This window comes from Nerophis ophidion, linkage group LG10 (assembly GCF_033978795.1).
Source record: "Nerophis ophidion isolate RoL-2023_Sa linkage group LG10, RoL_Noph_v1.0, whole genome shotgun sequence".
NCBI lineage: Eukaryota > Metazoa > Chordata > Actinopteri > Syngnathiformes > Syngnathidae > Nerophis > Nerophis ophidion.
The window spans coordinates 929,694-947,832 of NC_084620.1; the positions used below are offsets into that span (position 1 = coordinate 929,694).

The 18,139-nt window shown below is 41.6% G+C and overlaps 1 protein-coding gene across 10 annotated transcripts in view; it reads right to left on the minus strand.

The window, feature by feature from the left end:
• magi2a (membrane associated guanylate kinase, WW and PDZ domain containing 2a) overlaps positions 1-18,139 on the minus strand; it is a 500,346-nt gene that overhangs the window by 108,531 nt on the left and 373,676 nt on the right. For all 10 annotated transcript variants that reach the window (XM_061911997.1, XM_061911995.1, XM_061911996.1 and 7 more), the window contains exon 5: positions 16,860-17,064. In XM_061911997.1, coding sequence (XP_061767981.1) covers positions 16,860-17,064 — 205 coding nt within the window. The remainder of the gene's footprint in view (positions 1-16,859; positions 17,065-18,139) is intronic.

Genomic DNA, 18,139 nt, shown 5'->3' on the forward strand with positions numbered 1-18,139 from the left:
TGACATGCAAAATTGAGTTTCAAATAATAATAATAATTAAAAAATATAAATGGCATATCAAATAAAATTTTAATAAAAATTGAATGCCTCTTTTCGGCGGTGGGGTTGAGGTGACCTGGGTTTGGTGATAGTGGGGGGTGTATATTGTAGCGTCCCGGAAGAGTTAGTGCTGCAAGGCGTTCTGGGAATTTGTTCTGTTGTGTTTATGTTGTGTTACGGTGCGGATGTTCTCCCGAAATGTATCATTCTTGTTTGGTGTGGGTTCACAGTGTGGCGCATATTTGTAACAGTTATTTATACGGCCACCCTCACTGTGACCTGTATGGCTGTTGACCAAGTATGCCTTGCATTCACTTATGTGTGTGTATAAGCCGCATATATTATGTGACTGGGCCGGCACGCTGTTTGTATAGAGGAAACGCGGACGTGGAGACAGGTTATAGAGAACGCGAAAGGCAGTGCCTTTAAAGCCCACCCCAAATATTGTTGTCCGGGATGAAATTCGGGAGGGGCACTGAACTTCGGGAGTCTTCCGGGAAAATCGAGAGGGTTGGCAAGTAAGAGTGTTAGCGGTGAATGCGGCGTTACAGCGGCGGGCCAGCTCTAATGTTCATTTGATATTGCCTCAAATTTGGCCCGCGGGCCAGAGTTTGACACCCATGCTGTAAGATAACAAAATGTGGAAAGAGTGTAAAGCTGTAAACACTTTCTGGATGCTTGAAATTTCTTATTTTTTCCATACATTTTCAAAAAATGGTAAAAAAAAACCCATTGTCATTGTTGTGTATTGTGTGTAGGATTTTGAGGACAAAAATGAATTCATTCCATTTTGGAATAATTCTGATTCAGATTCAGATTATTCATTGTCATTTCTTAACATGCACAAGACACATAAGAACTGAACATTACATTTTCGGCACAGTCCCACTAAGAGCAGACATACGTTATAGGGAGACAAGACGGGACCGCCAACAGATCAGCCATTTTTACGGCTGTAGCATAACAACATGTGGAAAAAGTGAAGCACTATACAGTGTTCCTTTGAATATCGCGGAAGTTACAATCAGTATAGGTCAGTTTTCCTCTAATCTATTTGTTATACGATGAATTATACGCAACCCTCCACATGCTGTTTTTAATGTTTCACACACACTCATGTAATTTCAGCATATAAAATATTGGTACTCACGAATGATACGCTAAACAGACTTCGCCGCATGATGGCGATGACGTCAGACGCGTCTTGTTCCGAGTGAGTAACAACATTTAGAGAGTTGTTGGTACAGTCTTTGTAAAAGACACTGTTGCCATCGTTCTGATATTATTTTGCTACTTCTAGGGCAGGGGTCACCAACGCGGTGCCCGCGGGCACCAGGTAGTCCGTAAGGACCAGATGAATCGCCCGCTGGCCTGTTCTAAAAATAGCTCACATAGCAGCACTTACCAGTGAGCTGCCTCAATTTTTTAAATTGTATTTATTTACTAGCAAGCTGGTCTTGCTTTGCTCAACATTTTTAATTCTAAGAGAGACAAAACTCAAATAGAATTTGATAATCCAAGAAAGTATTTTAAAGACTTGGTCTTCACTTGTTTAAATAAATTCATTTATTTTTTTACTTTGCTTCGTATAACTTTCAGAAAGACAGTTTTAGAGAAAAAATACAACCTTAAAAATGATTTTAGGATTGAAATTAGCTAGTTTTTCAAAAATGTTTTCGGTTGAATTTAGAATTTTAAAGAGTCAAAACTGAAGATAAACCATGTTTCAAAATTTAATTTTCATTTTTTTTGTGTTTTGTCCTCTTTTAAACCGTTAAATTAGGTGTTTTTTCATCATTTATTCTCTACAAAAAACCTTCCGTAAAAGGAAAAAAAAATGTACGACGAAGTGACAGACAGAAATACCCATTTTTTATTTATTTATAGATCTATTTATTAAAGGTAAATTGAGCAAATTGGCTATTTCTGGCAATTTATTTAAGTGTGTATCAAACTGGTAGCCCTTCGCAATAATCAGTACCCAAGAAGTAGCTCTTGCTTTCAAAAAGGTTGGTGACCCCTGTTCTAGGGGTAGCGAACTTAAGAGTCATTGATCTTGTAAGGGCGGCAAGTAGATACTAAGTCATAGCTTAACTATTTTCTTTTAGCATAGCATTGAGAAGATTCACCTTTTCTCCAATGGTAAGCAGCTTCCTCTGAGGCTGAGGTTCTGTGCCAGAAGCATTAGAAGGCGCAGAACGCTTGGATGACATTGAAGGAATTCAAATAAATACAAATGCAAAAAAAAAAAAAAAAACAGGCAGCCCAAACACTCAGTATAAGGAGCTGAAGCAAAGGGGCGGTATGGCTCGGTTGGTAGAGTGGCCGTGCCAGCAACTTGAGGGTTGCAGGTTCGACGAGATCATTATCCATGCGTTTGTTACGTCTCGTCTCGATTACTGTAACGTATTATTTTCGTGTCTCCCCATGTCTAGCATTAAAAGATTACAGTTGGTACAAAATGCGGCTGCTAGACTTTTGACAAGAACAAGAAAGTTTGATCACATTACGCCTGTACTGTATATACCTTTATATACATATATACATACATATATACCTATACTGTATATACCTTTATATACATATATACATACATATATACCTGTACTGTATATACCTTTATATACATATATACATACATATATACCTATACTGTATATACCTTTATATACATATATACATACATATATACCTATACTGTATATACCTTTATATACATATATACATACATATATACCTGTACTGGCTCACCTGCACTGGCTTCCTGTGCACTTAAGATGTGACTTTAAGGTTTTACTACTTACGTATAAAATACTACACGGTCTAGCTCCATCCTATCTTGCCGATTGTATTGTACCATATGTCCCGGCAAGAAATCTGGGTTCAAAGGACTCCGGCTTATTAGTGATTCCTAGAGCCCAAAAAAAGTCTGCGGGCTATAGAGCGTTTTCCGTTCGGGCTCCAGTACTCTGGAATGCCCTCCCGGTAACAGTTCGAGATGCCACCTCAGTAGAAGCATTTAAGTCTCACCTTAAAACTCATCTGTATACTCTAGCCTTTAAATAGACCTCCTTTTTAGACCAGTTGATCTGCCGCTTCTTTTCTTTCTCCTATGTCCCCCCCTCCCTTGTGGACAGGAATAAAAGTAGGTCTGAGCTATGCAGGAAGATGACAATAGTACTGGTGAAGAAATAAAGACTTAATATATTGTTATATCTTGTTGTTCTTGCTTTGTTTAAACAAGAAACAAAGTTTTGCTTTGACAGTTGACGTGCAAGTTAGAGCGGCGCTCGGAGACAAATTAAACGGGCTAAAATTACGCTGAATTGACGAAAGGTTGTGACATCGCAAAATGGAGGAACTGAAACATTGCGCCTAAAAAATAGTCTGTTCGTCTGCGTTTAATTTTGGGGAATCAAAAACAAAGCCTCCCACTTAGTGACTCCGTCGGACTCACTCTTTAACCAAATAAAGTTAATAATTTTACTACTTACGTATAAAATACTACACGATCTAGCTCCAGCCTATCTTGCCGATTGTATTGTACCATATGTCCCGGCAAGAAATCTGCCTTCAAAAGACTCCGGCTTATAAGTGATTCCTAGAGCCCAAAAAAGTCTGCGGGCTATAGAGCGTTTTCCGTTCGGGCTCCAGTACTCTGGAATGCCCTCCCGGTAACAGTTCGAGATGCTACCTCAGTAGAAACATTTAAGTCTCACCTTAAAACTCATCTGTATACTCTGGCCTTTAAATAGACCTCCTTTTTAGACCAGTTGATCTGCCGCTTCTTTTCTTTCTCCTATGTCCCCCCCTCCCTTGTGGAGGGGGTCCGGTCCGATGACCATGGATGAAGTACTGGCTGTCCAGAGTCGAGACCCAGGATGGACCGCTCGCCTGTATCGGTTGGGGACGTCTCTACGCTGCTGACCCGCCTCCGCTTGAGATGGTTTCCTGTGGACGGGACTCTCGCTGCTGTCTTGGATCCGCTTTGAACTGAACTCTCGCTGCTGTCTTGGAGCCACTATGGATTGAACTTTCACAGTATCATGTTGGACCCGCTCGACATCCATTGCTTTCGGTCCCCTAGAGGGGGGGGTCGCCCACATCTGAGGTCCTTTCCAAGGTTTCTCATAGTCAGCATTGTCACTGGCGTCCCACTGGATGTGAATTCTCCCTGCCCACTGGGTGTGAGTTTTCCTTGCCCTTTTGTGGGTTCTTCCGAGGATGTTGTAGTCGTAATGATTTGTGCAGTCCTTTGAGACATTTGTGATTTGGGGCTATATAAATAAACATTGATTGATTGATTGATTGATCCCTGCTTCTGCCATCCTAGTCACTGCCGTTGTGTCCTTGGGCAAGACACTTTACCCACCTGCTCCCAGTGCCACCCACACTGGTTTAAATGTAACTTAGATATTAGGTTTCACTATGTAAAGCGCTTTGAGTCACTAGAGAAAAAGCACTATATAAATATAATTCACTTCACTTCGCAAAGAGGAGGATCGACGTGGTTGAGCCAATCAGTTGGCAGGACAGAGTAAATAGCCACCATTAGCCAATAGAGTGCCATGTATGATGTCACATGGGCAAAGGCTTCATTGCTGCAAGCAGTAGTTGATTGTGAACATAATGTGTTATGTATTTAACATAATGTGTTATGTATTTAACATAATGTGTTATGTATTTAAAATTACCACAAACCCCGTTTCAATATGAATTGGGAAATTGTGTAAGATGTAAATATAAACGGAATACAAGGATTTGCAAATCCTTTTCAACCCATATTCAATTGAATGCACTACAAAGACAACATATTTGATGTTCAAACTCGAAAACTTTATTTTTTTTGCAAATAATAATTAACTTAGAATTTCATGGCTGCGACACGTGGCAAAGTAGTTGGGAAAGGGCATGTTCACCACTGTGTTACATCACCTTTTCTTTTAACAACACTCAATAAAAGTTTGGGAACTGAGGAAACTAATTGTTGAAGCTTTGAAAGTGGAATTCTTTCCTATTCATGTTTTATGTAGAGCTTCAGTCGTTCAACAGTCCGGGGTCCCCGCTGTCATATTTTACACTTCATAATGCGCCACACATTTTCGATGGGAGACAGGTCTGGACTGCAGGAAAGTACCCGCACTCTTTTTTTACGAAGCCACGCTGTTGTAACACGTGCTGAATGTGGCTTGGCATTGTCTTGCTGAAATAAGCAGGGGCGTCCATGAAAAAGACGGCGCTTAGATGGCAGCATATGTTTTTCCAAAACCTGTATGTACCTTTCAGCATTAATGGTGCCTTCACAGATGTGTAAGTTACCCATGCCTTGGCCACTAATGTACCCCCATATCATCACAGATGCTGGCTTTTGAAATTTGCGCCGATAACAGTCTGGATGGTTCGCTTCCCCTTTGGTCCGGATGACAAGATGTCGAATATTTCCAAAAACAATTTGAAATGTGGACTCGTCAGACCACAGAACACTTTTCCACTTTGCATCAGTCCATCTTAGATGATCTCGGGCCCAGAGAAGCCGGCAGGGTTTCTGGATGTTGTTGATAAATGGTTTTCACTTTGCATAGTAGAGCTTTAACTTGCACTTACAGATGTAGCGACAAACCGTATTTAATGACAGTGGTTTTTATGAAGTTTTCCTGAGCCCATGTGGTGATATCCTTTAGAGATTGATGTCAGTTTTTGATACAGTGCCGCCTGAGGGATCGAAGGTCACGGTCATTCAATGTTGGTTTCCGGCCATGCCGCTTACGTGGAGTGATTTCTCCAGATTCTCTGAACCTTTTGATAATTTTATGGACCATAGATGTTGAAATCTCTAAATGTCTTGCAATTGCACTTTGAGAAACGTTGTTCCTAAACTGTTTGACTATTTGCTCACGCAGTTGTGGACAAAGGGGTGTACCTCGCCCCATCCTTTCTTGTGAAAGACTGAGCATTTTTTGGGAAGCTGTTTTTATACCCAATCATGGCACCCACCTGTTCCCAATTAGCCTGCACACCTGTGGAATGTTCCAAAATAAGTGTATGATGAGCATTCCTCAACGTCATCAGTATTTATTGCCACCTTTCCCAACTTCTTCGTCACATGTTGTTGGCATCCAATTCTAAAGTTTATGATTATTTGCAAAAAAAAAAAAAGGTTTATCAGTTTGAACATCAAATATGTTGTCTTTGTAGCATATTCAACTGAATATGGGTTGAAAAGGATTTGCAAATCATTGTATTCTGTTTATATTTACATCTAACACAATTTCCCAACTCATATGGAAACCGGGTTTGTATTTACAAAATGTCCATGTGGCCCAAGAGATAATAATGACAATAAATGATTGAATCTTGAACGAGAGCAATAATTTACATTTCAATTTCTCATCCACTGACAGTTCAAAAATGACTTTTTAATGAATTATCACTAGCGGTGTCTAATTTAACGAGATAACACATGCAATTAATCACAAAACGTAAACGTGTATGATTACAGATTATTCACTAAATTAACATATTTGGCCGCACACGGTCCATTACCTTCAGCACGGATGGTTACCTGACAGGGGCTGTGGATTGTTTTACGATCAATAATCAGGTCAGTGCAATTGTCAGTGCAAATATAAGTGGAATGTGGAATGCACTCCCAACAGGTATAAAAGTAAGTGCATCTCTATATTCCTTCAAAACCGCTCTAAAACAACACCTCCAGGCAACTTCAACACTTTACTAATACCCTCCTCCATTCACATCCCATCTCCCCGGATTATAAACAACTCAAATGTACTTCTAATGTATGTACTTGTTCTTATGCTATGTGAACTCACTATGTTCTCTGCTGGCTGTACATATCCTACTAAATAAGACCTACACTTTTTCAATGTCCACATTTCTCTGTTGATGCAATTGTTGATGACTGAAGTTCTGATATCAACCAAAGCTCCTCATCCCACCCCCCGGATTGTAAATAATGTAAACAATTCAATGTATATACTATGATGATTAACTTGTGTGATGACTGTATTATGCTGATAGTATATATTTGTACCATGAATTGATTAACGTGGACCCCGACTTAAACAAGTTGAAAAACTTATTGGGGTGTTACCATTTAGTGGTCAATTGTACGGAATATGTACTGTACTGTGCAATCTACTAATAAAAGTATCAATCAATCAATCAAAGGAATAGTCACCGTGAAGCTAAACCCCGGATCCATAATGGCAAACAGTAACCAAACCAAAAGAAGAAGAAGTCGTCGGTGCCTTGTGCCGGTCGCTGCTAAATGAACGCAGATTCAGCCACCTGCAACAACTGCTCGAAGGTGATATTGTTCAAATAATGTCTGGAAAGTAATGTAGCGTCTCGACGGCTGCACACAGAGTCTGACAGTCCTTTTTTCAACTTTACTGCCGACCTTAACACGCCAATAGCAGCCCTCAGAACACCACTGGCCCCGCCGCGCAGAGCCAGTAGCCACAACAACACAGTACTTCCTCGTTATGCACCAATGACAGTAGCCACAACAACACAGTACTTCCTCGTTATGCACCAATGACAGTAGCCACAACAACACAGTACTTCCTCGTTATGCACCAATGACAGTAGCCACAACAACACAGTACTTCCTCGTTATGCACCAATGACAGTAGTCACAACAACACAGTACTTCCTCGTTATGCACCAATGACAGTAGTCACAACAACACAGTACTTCCTCGTTATGCACCAATGACAGTAGTCACAACAACACAGTACTTCCTCGTTATGCACCAATGACAGTAGCCACAACAACACAGTACTTCCTCGTTATGCACCAATGACAGTAGTCACAACAACACAGTACTTCCTCGTTATGCACCAATGACAGTAGTCACAACAACACAGTACTTCCTCGTTATGCACCAATGACAGTAGTCACAACAACACAGTACTTCCTCGTTATGCACCAATGACAGTAGCCACAACAACACAGTACTTCCTCGTTATGCACCAATGACAGTAGTCACAACAACACAGTACTTCCTCGTTATGCACCAATGACAGTAGTCACAACAACACAGTACTTCCTCGTTATGCACCAATGACAGTAGCCACAACAACACAGTACTTCCTCGTTATGCACCAATGACAGTAGCCACAACAACACAGTACTTCCTCGTTATGCACCAATGACAGTAGTCACAACAACACAGTACTTCCTCGTTATGCACCAATGACAGTAGCCACAACAACACAGTACTTCCTCGTTATGCACCAATGACAGTAGTCACAACAACACAGTACTTCCTCGTTATGCACCAATGACAGTAGTCACAACAACACAGTACTTCCTCGTTATGCACCAATGACAGTAGTCACAACAACACAGTACTTCCTCGTTATGCACCAATGACAGTAGCCACAACAACACAGTACTTCCTCGTTATGCACCAATGACAGTAGTCACAACAACACAGTACTTCCTCGTTATGCACCAATGACAGTAGTCACAACAACACAGTACTTCCTCGTTATGCACCAATGACAGTAGTCACAACAACACAGTACTTCCTCGTTATGCACCAATGACAGTAGTCACAACAACACAGTACTTCCTCGTTATGCACCAATGACAGTAGTCACAACAACACAGTACTTCCTCGTTATGCACCAATGACAGTAGTCACAACAACACAGTACTTCCTCGTTATGCACCAATGACAGTAGCCACAACAACACAGTACTTCCTCGTTATGCACCAATGACAGTAGCCACAACAACACAGTACTTCCTCGTTATGCACCAATGACAGTAGTCACAACAACACAGTACTTCCTCGTTATGCACCAATGACAGTAGTCACAACAACACAGTACTTCCTCGTTATGCACCAATGACAGTAGTCACAACAACACAGTACTTCCTCGTTATGCACCAATGACAGTAGCCACAACAACACAGTACTTCCTCGTTATGCACCAATGACAGTTACGACGGGAAAGGTTACATTCAGAAAGACCCAGAATTATTAAGAGTATTAAACATTGCAGCTAAAATAGTTTTTTACACATTATTTATGTTCTGTATTGTTGTAATAATGATGTCGATTTGTTGTAGATTTAAAGGCCTACTGAAATGAAATTTTCTTATTTAAACGGGGATAGCAGGTCCATTCTATGTGTCATACTTGATCATTTTGCGATATTGCCATATTTTTGCTGAACCTCTCTGGGACGGGGGGCGGGGGGTATTAGGATGACAGGGGATGCAAAACATTAACAGTGCAATACGTTTTCATAACATGGTCCATGAATTGATTAACATGGACCCCGACTTAAACAAGTTGAAAAACTTATTGGGGTGTTACCATTTAGTGGTCAATTGTACGGAATATGTACTGTACTGTGCAATCTACTAATAAAAAAAAAAGTATCAATCACTACTGCCTACTTTGTCTTGTTATATTCTTATTTTACTGTTATATTGTTATTCCCATTGTTTTTATTCTTTTTGTAATATTTCTCTATTTTGTTTCCATTTAAACCCCCATTATTTACTTTTTTCTTTAAATTGATCTCAACTCTGTACACTGCTGCTGGAATTTTAATTTTCCTGAAGGAATCAATAAAGTACTATCTATCTATCTATGAAAGGATTTAGTAGAGAACATCGACGATAAAGTTTGCAACTTTTGGTCGCTAATAAAAAAGTTTTGCCTGTACCGGAAGTAGCAGACGATGTGCGCGTGACGTCACGGGTTGTGGAGCTCCTCACATCCTCACATTGTTCACAATCATGGCCACCAGCAGCTAGAGCAATTCGGACCGAGAAAGCGACAATTTCCCCATTAATTTGAGCGAGGGTGAAAGATTCATGGATGAGGAAATTTAGAGGGGGTTTTTGAAATAAAATTCCTTGGAGTTACAATTGACTATCAAATGAACTGGAAACCACATATAAAACATGTACAGTCCAAGCTGTCAAGAAGCATCTCAGTATTTTAGACCAGTTGATCTGCCGTTTCTCTTCTTTTTCTCCTATGTCCCACTCTCCTTTGTGGAGGGAGTCCGGTCCGATCCGGTGGCCATGTACTGCTCGCCTGTGTATCGGCTGGGGACATCTCTGCGCTGCTGATCAGCCTCCGCTTGGGATGGTTTCCTACTGGCTCCGCTGTGAACGGGACTCTCGCTGCTGTGTTGGATCCGCTTTGGACTGGACTCTCGCGACTGTGTTGGATCCATTATGGATTGATCTTTCACAGTATCATGTTCTCATATGTTCTCATAGTCATCAGTATCATCAGTATCACAGTATCATGTTCTCATAGTCATCATTGTCACCGACGTCCCACTGGGTGTGAGTTTTCCTTGCCCTTATGTGGGCCTACCGAGGATGTCGTAGTGGTTTGTGCAGCCCTTTGAGACACTAGTGATTTAGGGCTATATAAGTAAACATTGATTGATTGATTGATAAATAAAGCAAAGCAGGTTCTAAATCAGAAATCACTCCACATTCTCTACTGTTCATTAGTTTTACCATATTTAACCTACTGTGTGGAAGTCTGGGGGAATAATTATAAAAGCTCATTAAAGTCAATAACTATACTTCAGAAAAGAGCTGTACGCATCATCGACAAGGTTGGATATCTGGACCATACTCATTCACTATTCTTACAGTCAAAAATATTGAAATTTAATGATATTATTTTGTATCAAACTGCACAAATAATGTATAAAGCCAAAATATATAAACTCCCAGGAAGCATTCAAAAATTGTTCAGCCCACGAGAGGGGGATTATAACTTAAGGGGAAATTTTAATTTCAAAATGCTTAGTTGTAGAACGACCATCAAAAGTTTTTGTATTTCAATCTGTGGAGTGAAACTATGGAATGGTTTGAATGTGGAGTTAAAGCAATGTTCAAACATAAACCAGTTTAAAAAGAAGTTTAGGTCCTTTTTAGACCAGTTGATCTGCCGTTTCTTTTCTTTTTCTTCTATGTCCCACTCTCCCGTGTGGAGGGGGTCCGGTCCGATCCGGTGGCCATGTACTGCTCGCCTGTGTATCGGCTGGGGACATCTCTGCGCTGCTGGTCCGCCTCCGCTTGGGATGGTTTCCTGCTGGCTCCGCTGTGAACGGGACTCTCGCTGCTGTGTTGGATCCGCTTTGGACTGGACTCTCGCGACTGTGTTTGATCCATTATGGATTGAACTTTCACAGTATCATGTTAGACCCGCTCGACATCCATTGCTTTCCTCCTCTCCAAGGTTCTCATAGTCATCATTGTCACCGACGTCCCACTGGGTGTGAGTTTTCCTTGCCCTTATGTGGGCCTACCGAGGATGTCGTGGTGGTCTGTGCAGCCCTTTGAGACACTAGTGATTTAGGGCTATATAAGTAAACATTGATTGATTGATTGATACATGCTATTCCAGAGGTACAGACATGAAGAAGGGCTTTGATATTGGCTTTCTTGTGTTACAAAAGAGATAGGGGCTGCCCATTGAGGCACTGGTACTACTGTTTTTTTTGTTTTGTTTTTTCATGATACTATTTCCATGAGCACTTGTGGTAACGGTGTGGCTATGTATGTGTGTAGTGTGCATATGTATGTATATATTTATCATTTATTTATATACAAGCTCATTAAGTTTGTACATAGAGTGAACAAGGAAGTTCGAGCTCAGAGTAATTTATGATTTAAAGAAAAGGGGTGGGATTAAATAAGTGTATACTTCTTCTCACTCCTTTTCAAATATGTAAAAAAAAAAAAAAAAGTCAAATGCTCATTTGTTTTTGTTTTATTCTCCATTGTTTTCATTTTGTTATAATAGCCGTTAAGGCTATAGCACTGTATTGGATCATGCTTGCTCTTGTTTATTTTGTTTTTTTTTTGCATATTTGAAATAAAAATATATCAATCAATCAATCAATCAATCAATCAAGAGTGAAGGACTAGGAAAAAAAGGGGATTGCAGTTGGAGAAATTCAGATGTTTTCAGACACATTTACTAGGATAATTCTGGGAAATCCCTTATCTGCCTATTGTGTTGCTAGTGTTTTAGTGAGTTAAATAGTACCTGAAAGTCAGAGGGGTGTGGCCACGGGTGTGTTGACGCCAGAGTCTCTGAGGGAACTGCAGCAGGACAGAAGCTACGCTGATCTCCGGTAAAAACCGACTTATTACCACAATTTTCTCACCGAAAACTGCCGGTTGACATGTAGTCGGGATCCGTGTTCTCTTGACCGCTCTGATCCATAGTAAAGCTTTACCTCCGGGAATTTTAAACAAGGAAACACCATGTGTTTGTGTGGCTAAAGGCTAAAAGCTTCCCATCTCCATCTTTCTACTTTGACTTCTCCAATATTAATTGAACAAATTGCAAAAGATTCAGCAACACAGATGTCCAGAACACTGTGTAATTATGCGATTAAAGCAGACTACTTATAGCTTGGATCGGGGTGGAAAGTAATGTCCGCTACAACCCGAGACGTCAAACGCACGCGTCATCATACGAGTCATAATACCGCGACGGTTTCAACACGACACTTTGCGGGAAATTTAAAATTGCAATTTAGTAAACTAAAAAGGCCGTATTGGCATGTGTTGCAATGTTAATATTTCATCATTGATATATAAACTATCAGACTGCGTGGTCGGTAGTAGTGGCTTTCAGTAGGCCTTTAATCGATTATTTCTGAATGTATTACATATTTATTCAATGTATATTATTGAAGTACTTAAATTACTAGACTGTTCAACTTTGAATGTCACCACATTCCATAAAAAAAGAGGGCAAGCTTTGAAGTATTAGTTTGGGCACTGTTATACCACCAGCTTTATATTAAAAAACCCAAAACATTTAGGAGAAGTATCCATTAAAATGTAAACACCATCTTTAACCCAAGTGAGGACTAGGACTCCAAAAAGTTTTGTCTGTGACAAACTTTGCTTCAAACTACACCCCGATGGCACCTGTTACAAAGTTTTGAGTAAAAGAAAGATGTGTATTCAAGTAAAGCATTAAAAAAAAAAAGTTCCTATATGACGGCGGTCTGCAACCGGCGGCTCGAGAGCTGCATGCAGGTCTTTAGCGACGCCCTAGTGGCTCCCTGGAGCTTTTTCAAAAAATGTATGGCAATAGAAAAAGATGGGGGAAAAATATATTTTAGTTTTGATATGGTTAAAGAACTTCTAATTGTTAGAAATACCACTGTTTATGTTAAACATGATTCTCTGATGAGAGTATTTGTCCCACTAATTTTAGCAGTCCTTGAACTCGCCGTAATTAGTTTACATGTGCAACTTTCTCCGACGCTGCCACAGAAAGACGTATTTTACGCCACTCCTTTTTCGTCTCATTTTGTCCACCAAACTTTTTATGCTGTGCATGAATGCACAAAGGTCAACTTTGTTGATGTTATTGACTTGTTGGTGTGCTTAACAAGCATATTTGGTCAGTCCATGACTGCAAGCTAATCGATGCTAACATTCTATTTAAGCTAGCTTTATGCACATATTGCATCATTATGCTTTACTTGTAGGTATATTTAGGCTCATTTAATTTCCTTTACTTATGTCCTCTGTGTATTTCATTTCTATTTGTGTGTCTCATGACGAGCAGCATGGTGAAAGCGAGATTAGTGTGTCTGCCTCACACCGGGGCGGTATAGCTCGCTTGGTAGAGCGGACGTGCCAGCAACTTGAGGGTTGCAGGTTCAATCCCCGCTTTCGCCATCCTAGTCACTGCCATTGTGTCCTTGAGCAAGACACTTTGCCCACCTGCTCCCAGTGTCACCCACACGGGTTTAAATGTAACTTAGATATTGGGTTTCACTATGTAAAGCGCTTTGAGTCACTAAAGAAAATCGCTATATAAATCTAATTCACTTCACTTCACAATACGAAGGTCCTGGGTTCGAACCCGCGCAAGAGATCTTTCAGTGTGGAGTTTGCATGTTCTCCCCGTGACTGCGGGGGTTCCCTCCGGGTACTCCGGCATCCTCATACCTCCAAAGACATGCACCTGGGGATAGGTTGATTGGCAACACTAAATGGTCCCTAGTTTGTGAATATGAGCTGTCGTGCCAGAAACCTGATGGTTGCAGGTTCGCTTCCCACCTATTGACATCCAAAAAAGTGCTGCCGTTGTGTCCTTGGGCAGGACACTTCACCCTTGCCCCCGGTGCCGCTCACACTGGTGAATGAATGATTGGTGGTGGTCGGAGGGGCCGTAGGCGCAAACTGGCAGCCACGCTTCCGTCAGTCTACCCCAGCTGTGGCTACAGATGTAGCTTACCACCACCAGGTGTGAATGAATGATGGGTTCCCACTTCAATGTGAGCGCTTTGAGTATCTAACAATAGAAAAGCGCGGTATGAATCTAATCCGTTATTATTATTATTATTAATGTTGTCTGTTTATGACGACTTGTCCAGGGTGTACCCCAACTTCCGCCCGAATGCAGCTGAGATAGGCACCAGCGCCCCCCGCGACCCTAAAGGGAATAAGCGGTGAAAAATGGATGGATGGATGGATGTCTCATGACCCCTTATCTGAATGTAATATTGGCTGCATTTTTGTGCCAAGTTGTTCCGGACCACAGCAAACGTAACCCTGCTTGCAAAGATTGTAGTCCATCTATTAGAAGAAGACAGACTGCTGTTTCCTTTAACTTGGACAAAAACATCTAGACGAATGGCCATTTTGAGACAGTAATTTAGAGGAGTTATCTCATCCCTTGCCTTTTACTAACGTTGAATAATTGTGTAGAATAAATATTACATTTCTGTCAACGAAGATTTGTGTCAGCCGGCGACAAATTGTCATTTCTATAGTAGGCTAATATAGCTACTATAGACACTTAAATCATGTGTTAACTTCATTATATCCATTATAGAAGGCGTTTAATTGTTTGTGGCTCCAGACAGATTTTTTTTAATTTTTTTATTTTGGTTCAATATGGCTCTGGCCCCGCGACCCCAAAAGGGAATAAGCGGTAGAAAATGGATGGATGGATGGATGGCTCTTTCAACAGTTTGGGTTGCTGAACCCTGCTATATGACATTTGCATACATTTGCATCAATGTATTGTGGTCTTTTAAAAATGTTTGCAATGAAGTAATTTACAACAATTAATAGGGATTAATCAAAATTCAAACCTGACAATAATTTCATTAAAGGGGAACATTATCACCAAACCTATGCAAGCGTCAATATATCAGAAAAAAGACCATGTATTTTTTTAACCGATTTCCGAACTCTAAATGGGTGAATTTTGGCAAATTAAACGCCTTTCTGTTTATCGTTTTTTTAGCGATGACGTCAGAACGGGACGTCACCGAGGTAACACACCCGCCATATTCATTTTCACATTACAAACACCGGGTCTCAGCTCTGTTATTTTCCGTTTTTTCGACTATTTTTTGGAACCTTGGAGACATCATGCCTCGTCGGTGTGTTGTCGGAGGGTGTAACAACACTAACAGGGAGGGATTCAAGTTGCACCACTGGCAAGAAATCTGCCGCCAGACCCCCATTGAATGTGCCAGAGTGTCTCCACATTTGACCGGCGATGCTAAGACAGACATGGCACAGAGATGTATGGATAACCTGCACATGCATTTGCAACGATTAAGTCAACGAAATCACAAAGTTGAGTTTAGTTGATGTTGTGGACTTATATGCTAACCAGACATATTTGGTCGCAGCATGACTGCCAGCTAATCGATGCTAACATGCTACGCTAATCGATGCTAACATGCTATTTACGCTAGCTGTATGTACATTTGAAACTAGATACCCACATTTAATGCGAAACAAACACTTACCAATCGACGGATTTAAGTTGCCCCAGTGTCACAAGATGCGAAAGTCCTGATCGTTTGGTCTGCACATTTTACCGGCGATGCTAATAAGGGTTCACGGTGGAAGAGAGGTTAGTGCGTCTGCCTCACAATACGAAGTTCCTGCAGTCCTGGGTTCAAATCCAGGCTCGGGATCTTTCTGTGTGGAGTTTGCATGTTCTCCCCGTGAATGCGTGGGTTCCCTCCAGGTACTCCGGCTTCCTCCCACTTCCAAAGACATGCACCTGGGGATAGGTTGACTGGCAACACTAAATTGGCCCTAGTGTGTGAATGTGAGTGTGAATGTTGTCTGTCTATCTGTGTTGGCCCTGCGATGAGGTGGCGACTTGTCCAGGGTGTACCCCGCCTTCCGCCCGATTGTAGCTGAGATAGGCGCCAGCGCCCCCCGCGACCCCGAAAGGGAATAAGCGGTAGAAAATGGATGGATGCTAATAAGGCAGCCATGCTATGGGCCATTTCATTAGGTACACCCTATGCTATGGCCGAATAGCGTCAATAGCTATTCGCTCAATAGCTTCAGTTTCTTCTTCAATTTCGTTTTCGCTATCTGCCTCCATACTCCGACCATCTGTTTCAATACAAGCGTAATCTGTTGAATCGCTTAAGCCGCTGAAATCCGAGTCTGAATCCGAGCTAATGTCGCTATATCTTGCTGTGGTAACCGCCATGTTGTTTTTATTGGGAGTACTGTATGACGTCACAGGGAAATGGATAGTGGCATCGCAAATAGCGAAAATCAAGAACTTTAAAGCTTTTTTTACGGATATTCCGGGAGGTGTAACATTTTGAAAAAAACTTCGAAAAATAAAACAAGCCACTGGGAACTGATTTTTATTGTTTTTAACCCTTTTGAAATTGTGATAATGTTCCCCTTTAAAACAAATTATCGTTTGACTCTCTCTAATTATCACCTGCACCCAGTTAGCGGCCTGCCTTCTATAAAGCTTTAGGACATTTTGGAGACACTCACTCTATGAAGTAGACTTCTCCTTTCTCCGTGTATGCCATCTCCCAGTTGTCCGGCAGCGGCCCCAACTCGTCGTTTGCCTCCAAATTGGGGAGTATTTTCGGGGACTGGGTCGGGTCATTGGGCGCCTCGGTGGGGACGTCGGCCATGTTGCAGGGCGGGGGCAAAGCATCCCCCAGAGTACTCTTGTCGTCATGTTCGCTTGCCTCTGCAGGGAGAGAAAACAGAGGTGACGGCTGACATGACGTAGATGGGAGCATCAGGACCTGAGCGGAGGCGGCGGGGAATGATCAGAAAAAGGCGCGAGGAAGCCATCGCTCAGGGGACAGACGGAGGAAAGGAGGAGGTTAACAAGAGTGAGACAATAGAGATTGGAAGACAATCGGGCTGTCGTGGCCTACTTTGACTTGTGGGAGTGTCTCGGAGGGAACATGATGGAATAAAGAGTGCGTGTGAGAGCGAGGGCAATGAGGCTTTGGCTGAGAGCGTATGTGTCTCACAGAAAAGGTCCTCCATGTGTTCAGAGCTGATTTAAAAAAAAGCTAAATTACCTGAACAAATGGCAGAACGTTTCCTGTTATCCTCATACTCGGGAATCCTGATTATCCCAGGGAAATCGGGTTTTTGTAATCCCCAATGAAATAAACCTGGTTTAAGAACTCAGCTCACACCGTCCAGATGCTCGTAAAGTAAATGAGCGTCACTTTAGGTCGTTCCTCATACTTCTGGGCCATATTTACAACGTCATAGTGCCATCAATGAAAGCCTCCTACCTTGTTTGAGCTCCTTGGGGTAAAACCAAAACCTCATCCTCTCTGATAATATTCCAACACTTGCATAATAAATCAACGGAACAAAAGGCGTAAGACAAGTTGTCGCGACCAGACGCAGAGACGTCCTGCTGCCAGGACTGCTGGTAACCCCCCCGCTGTGTGTGCGAGAGAGAGAGAGAGAGAGAGAGAGAGATTTGGACGTCTTGAGGGCATGAAACCAGCTTAGACAGTCACACGACCCGAGTGGGGTATTGGCTTGGGAATCAGAAAATCTAAGTCATAATGCTTCTTTTATGATCTTCATGTGATCATTTTATTCTGAAAAAAAAGAAAAAAAAAGAGAAAAAGAAATCTGAGTATGTAGAACATGCACAGGAGCAATGGGCAGGGACGTCGTTTTCACTTCTGATATAACACCATGGAGCTATGAGTACAGGCCGATACCGACATTGATTGGATACCAATTGATATATATTGGGGGCGGCGGCGTGGCGCAGTTGGAAGACTGGC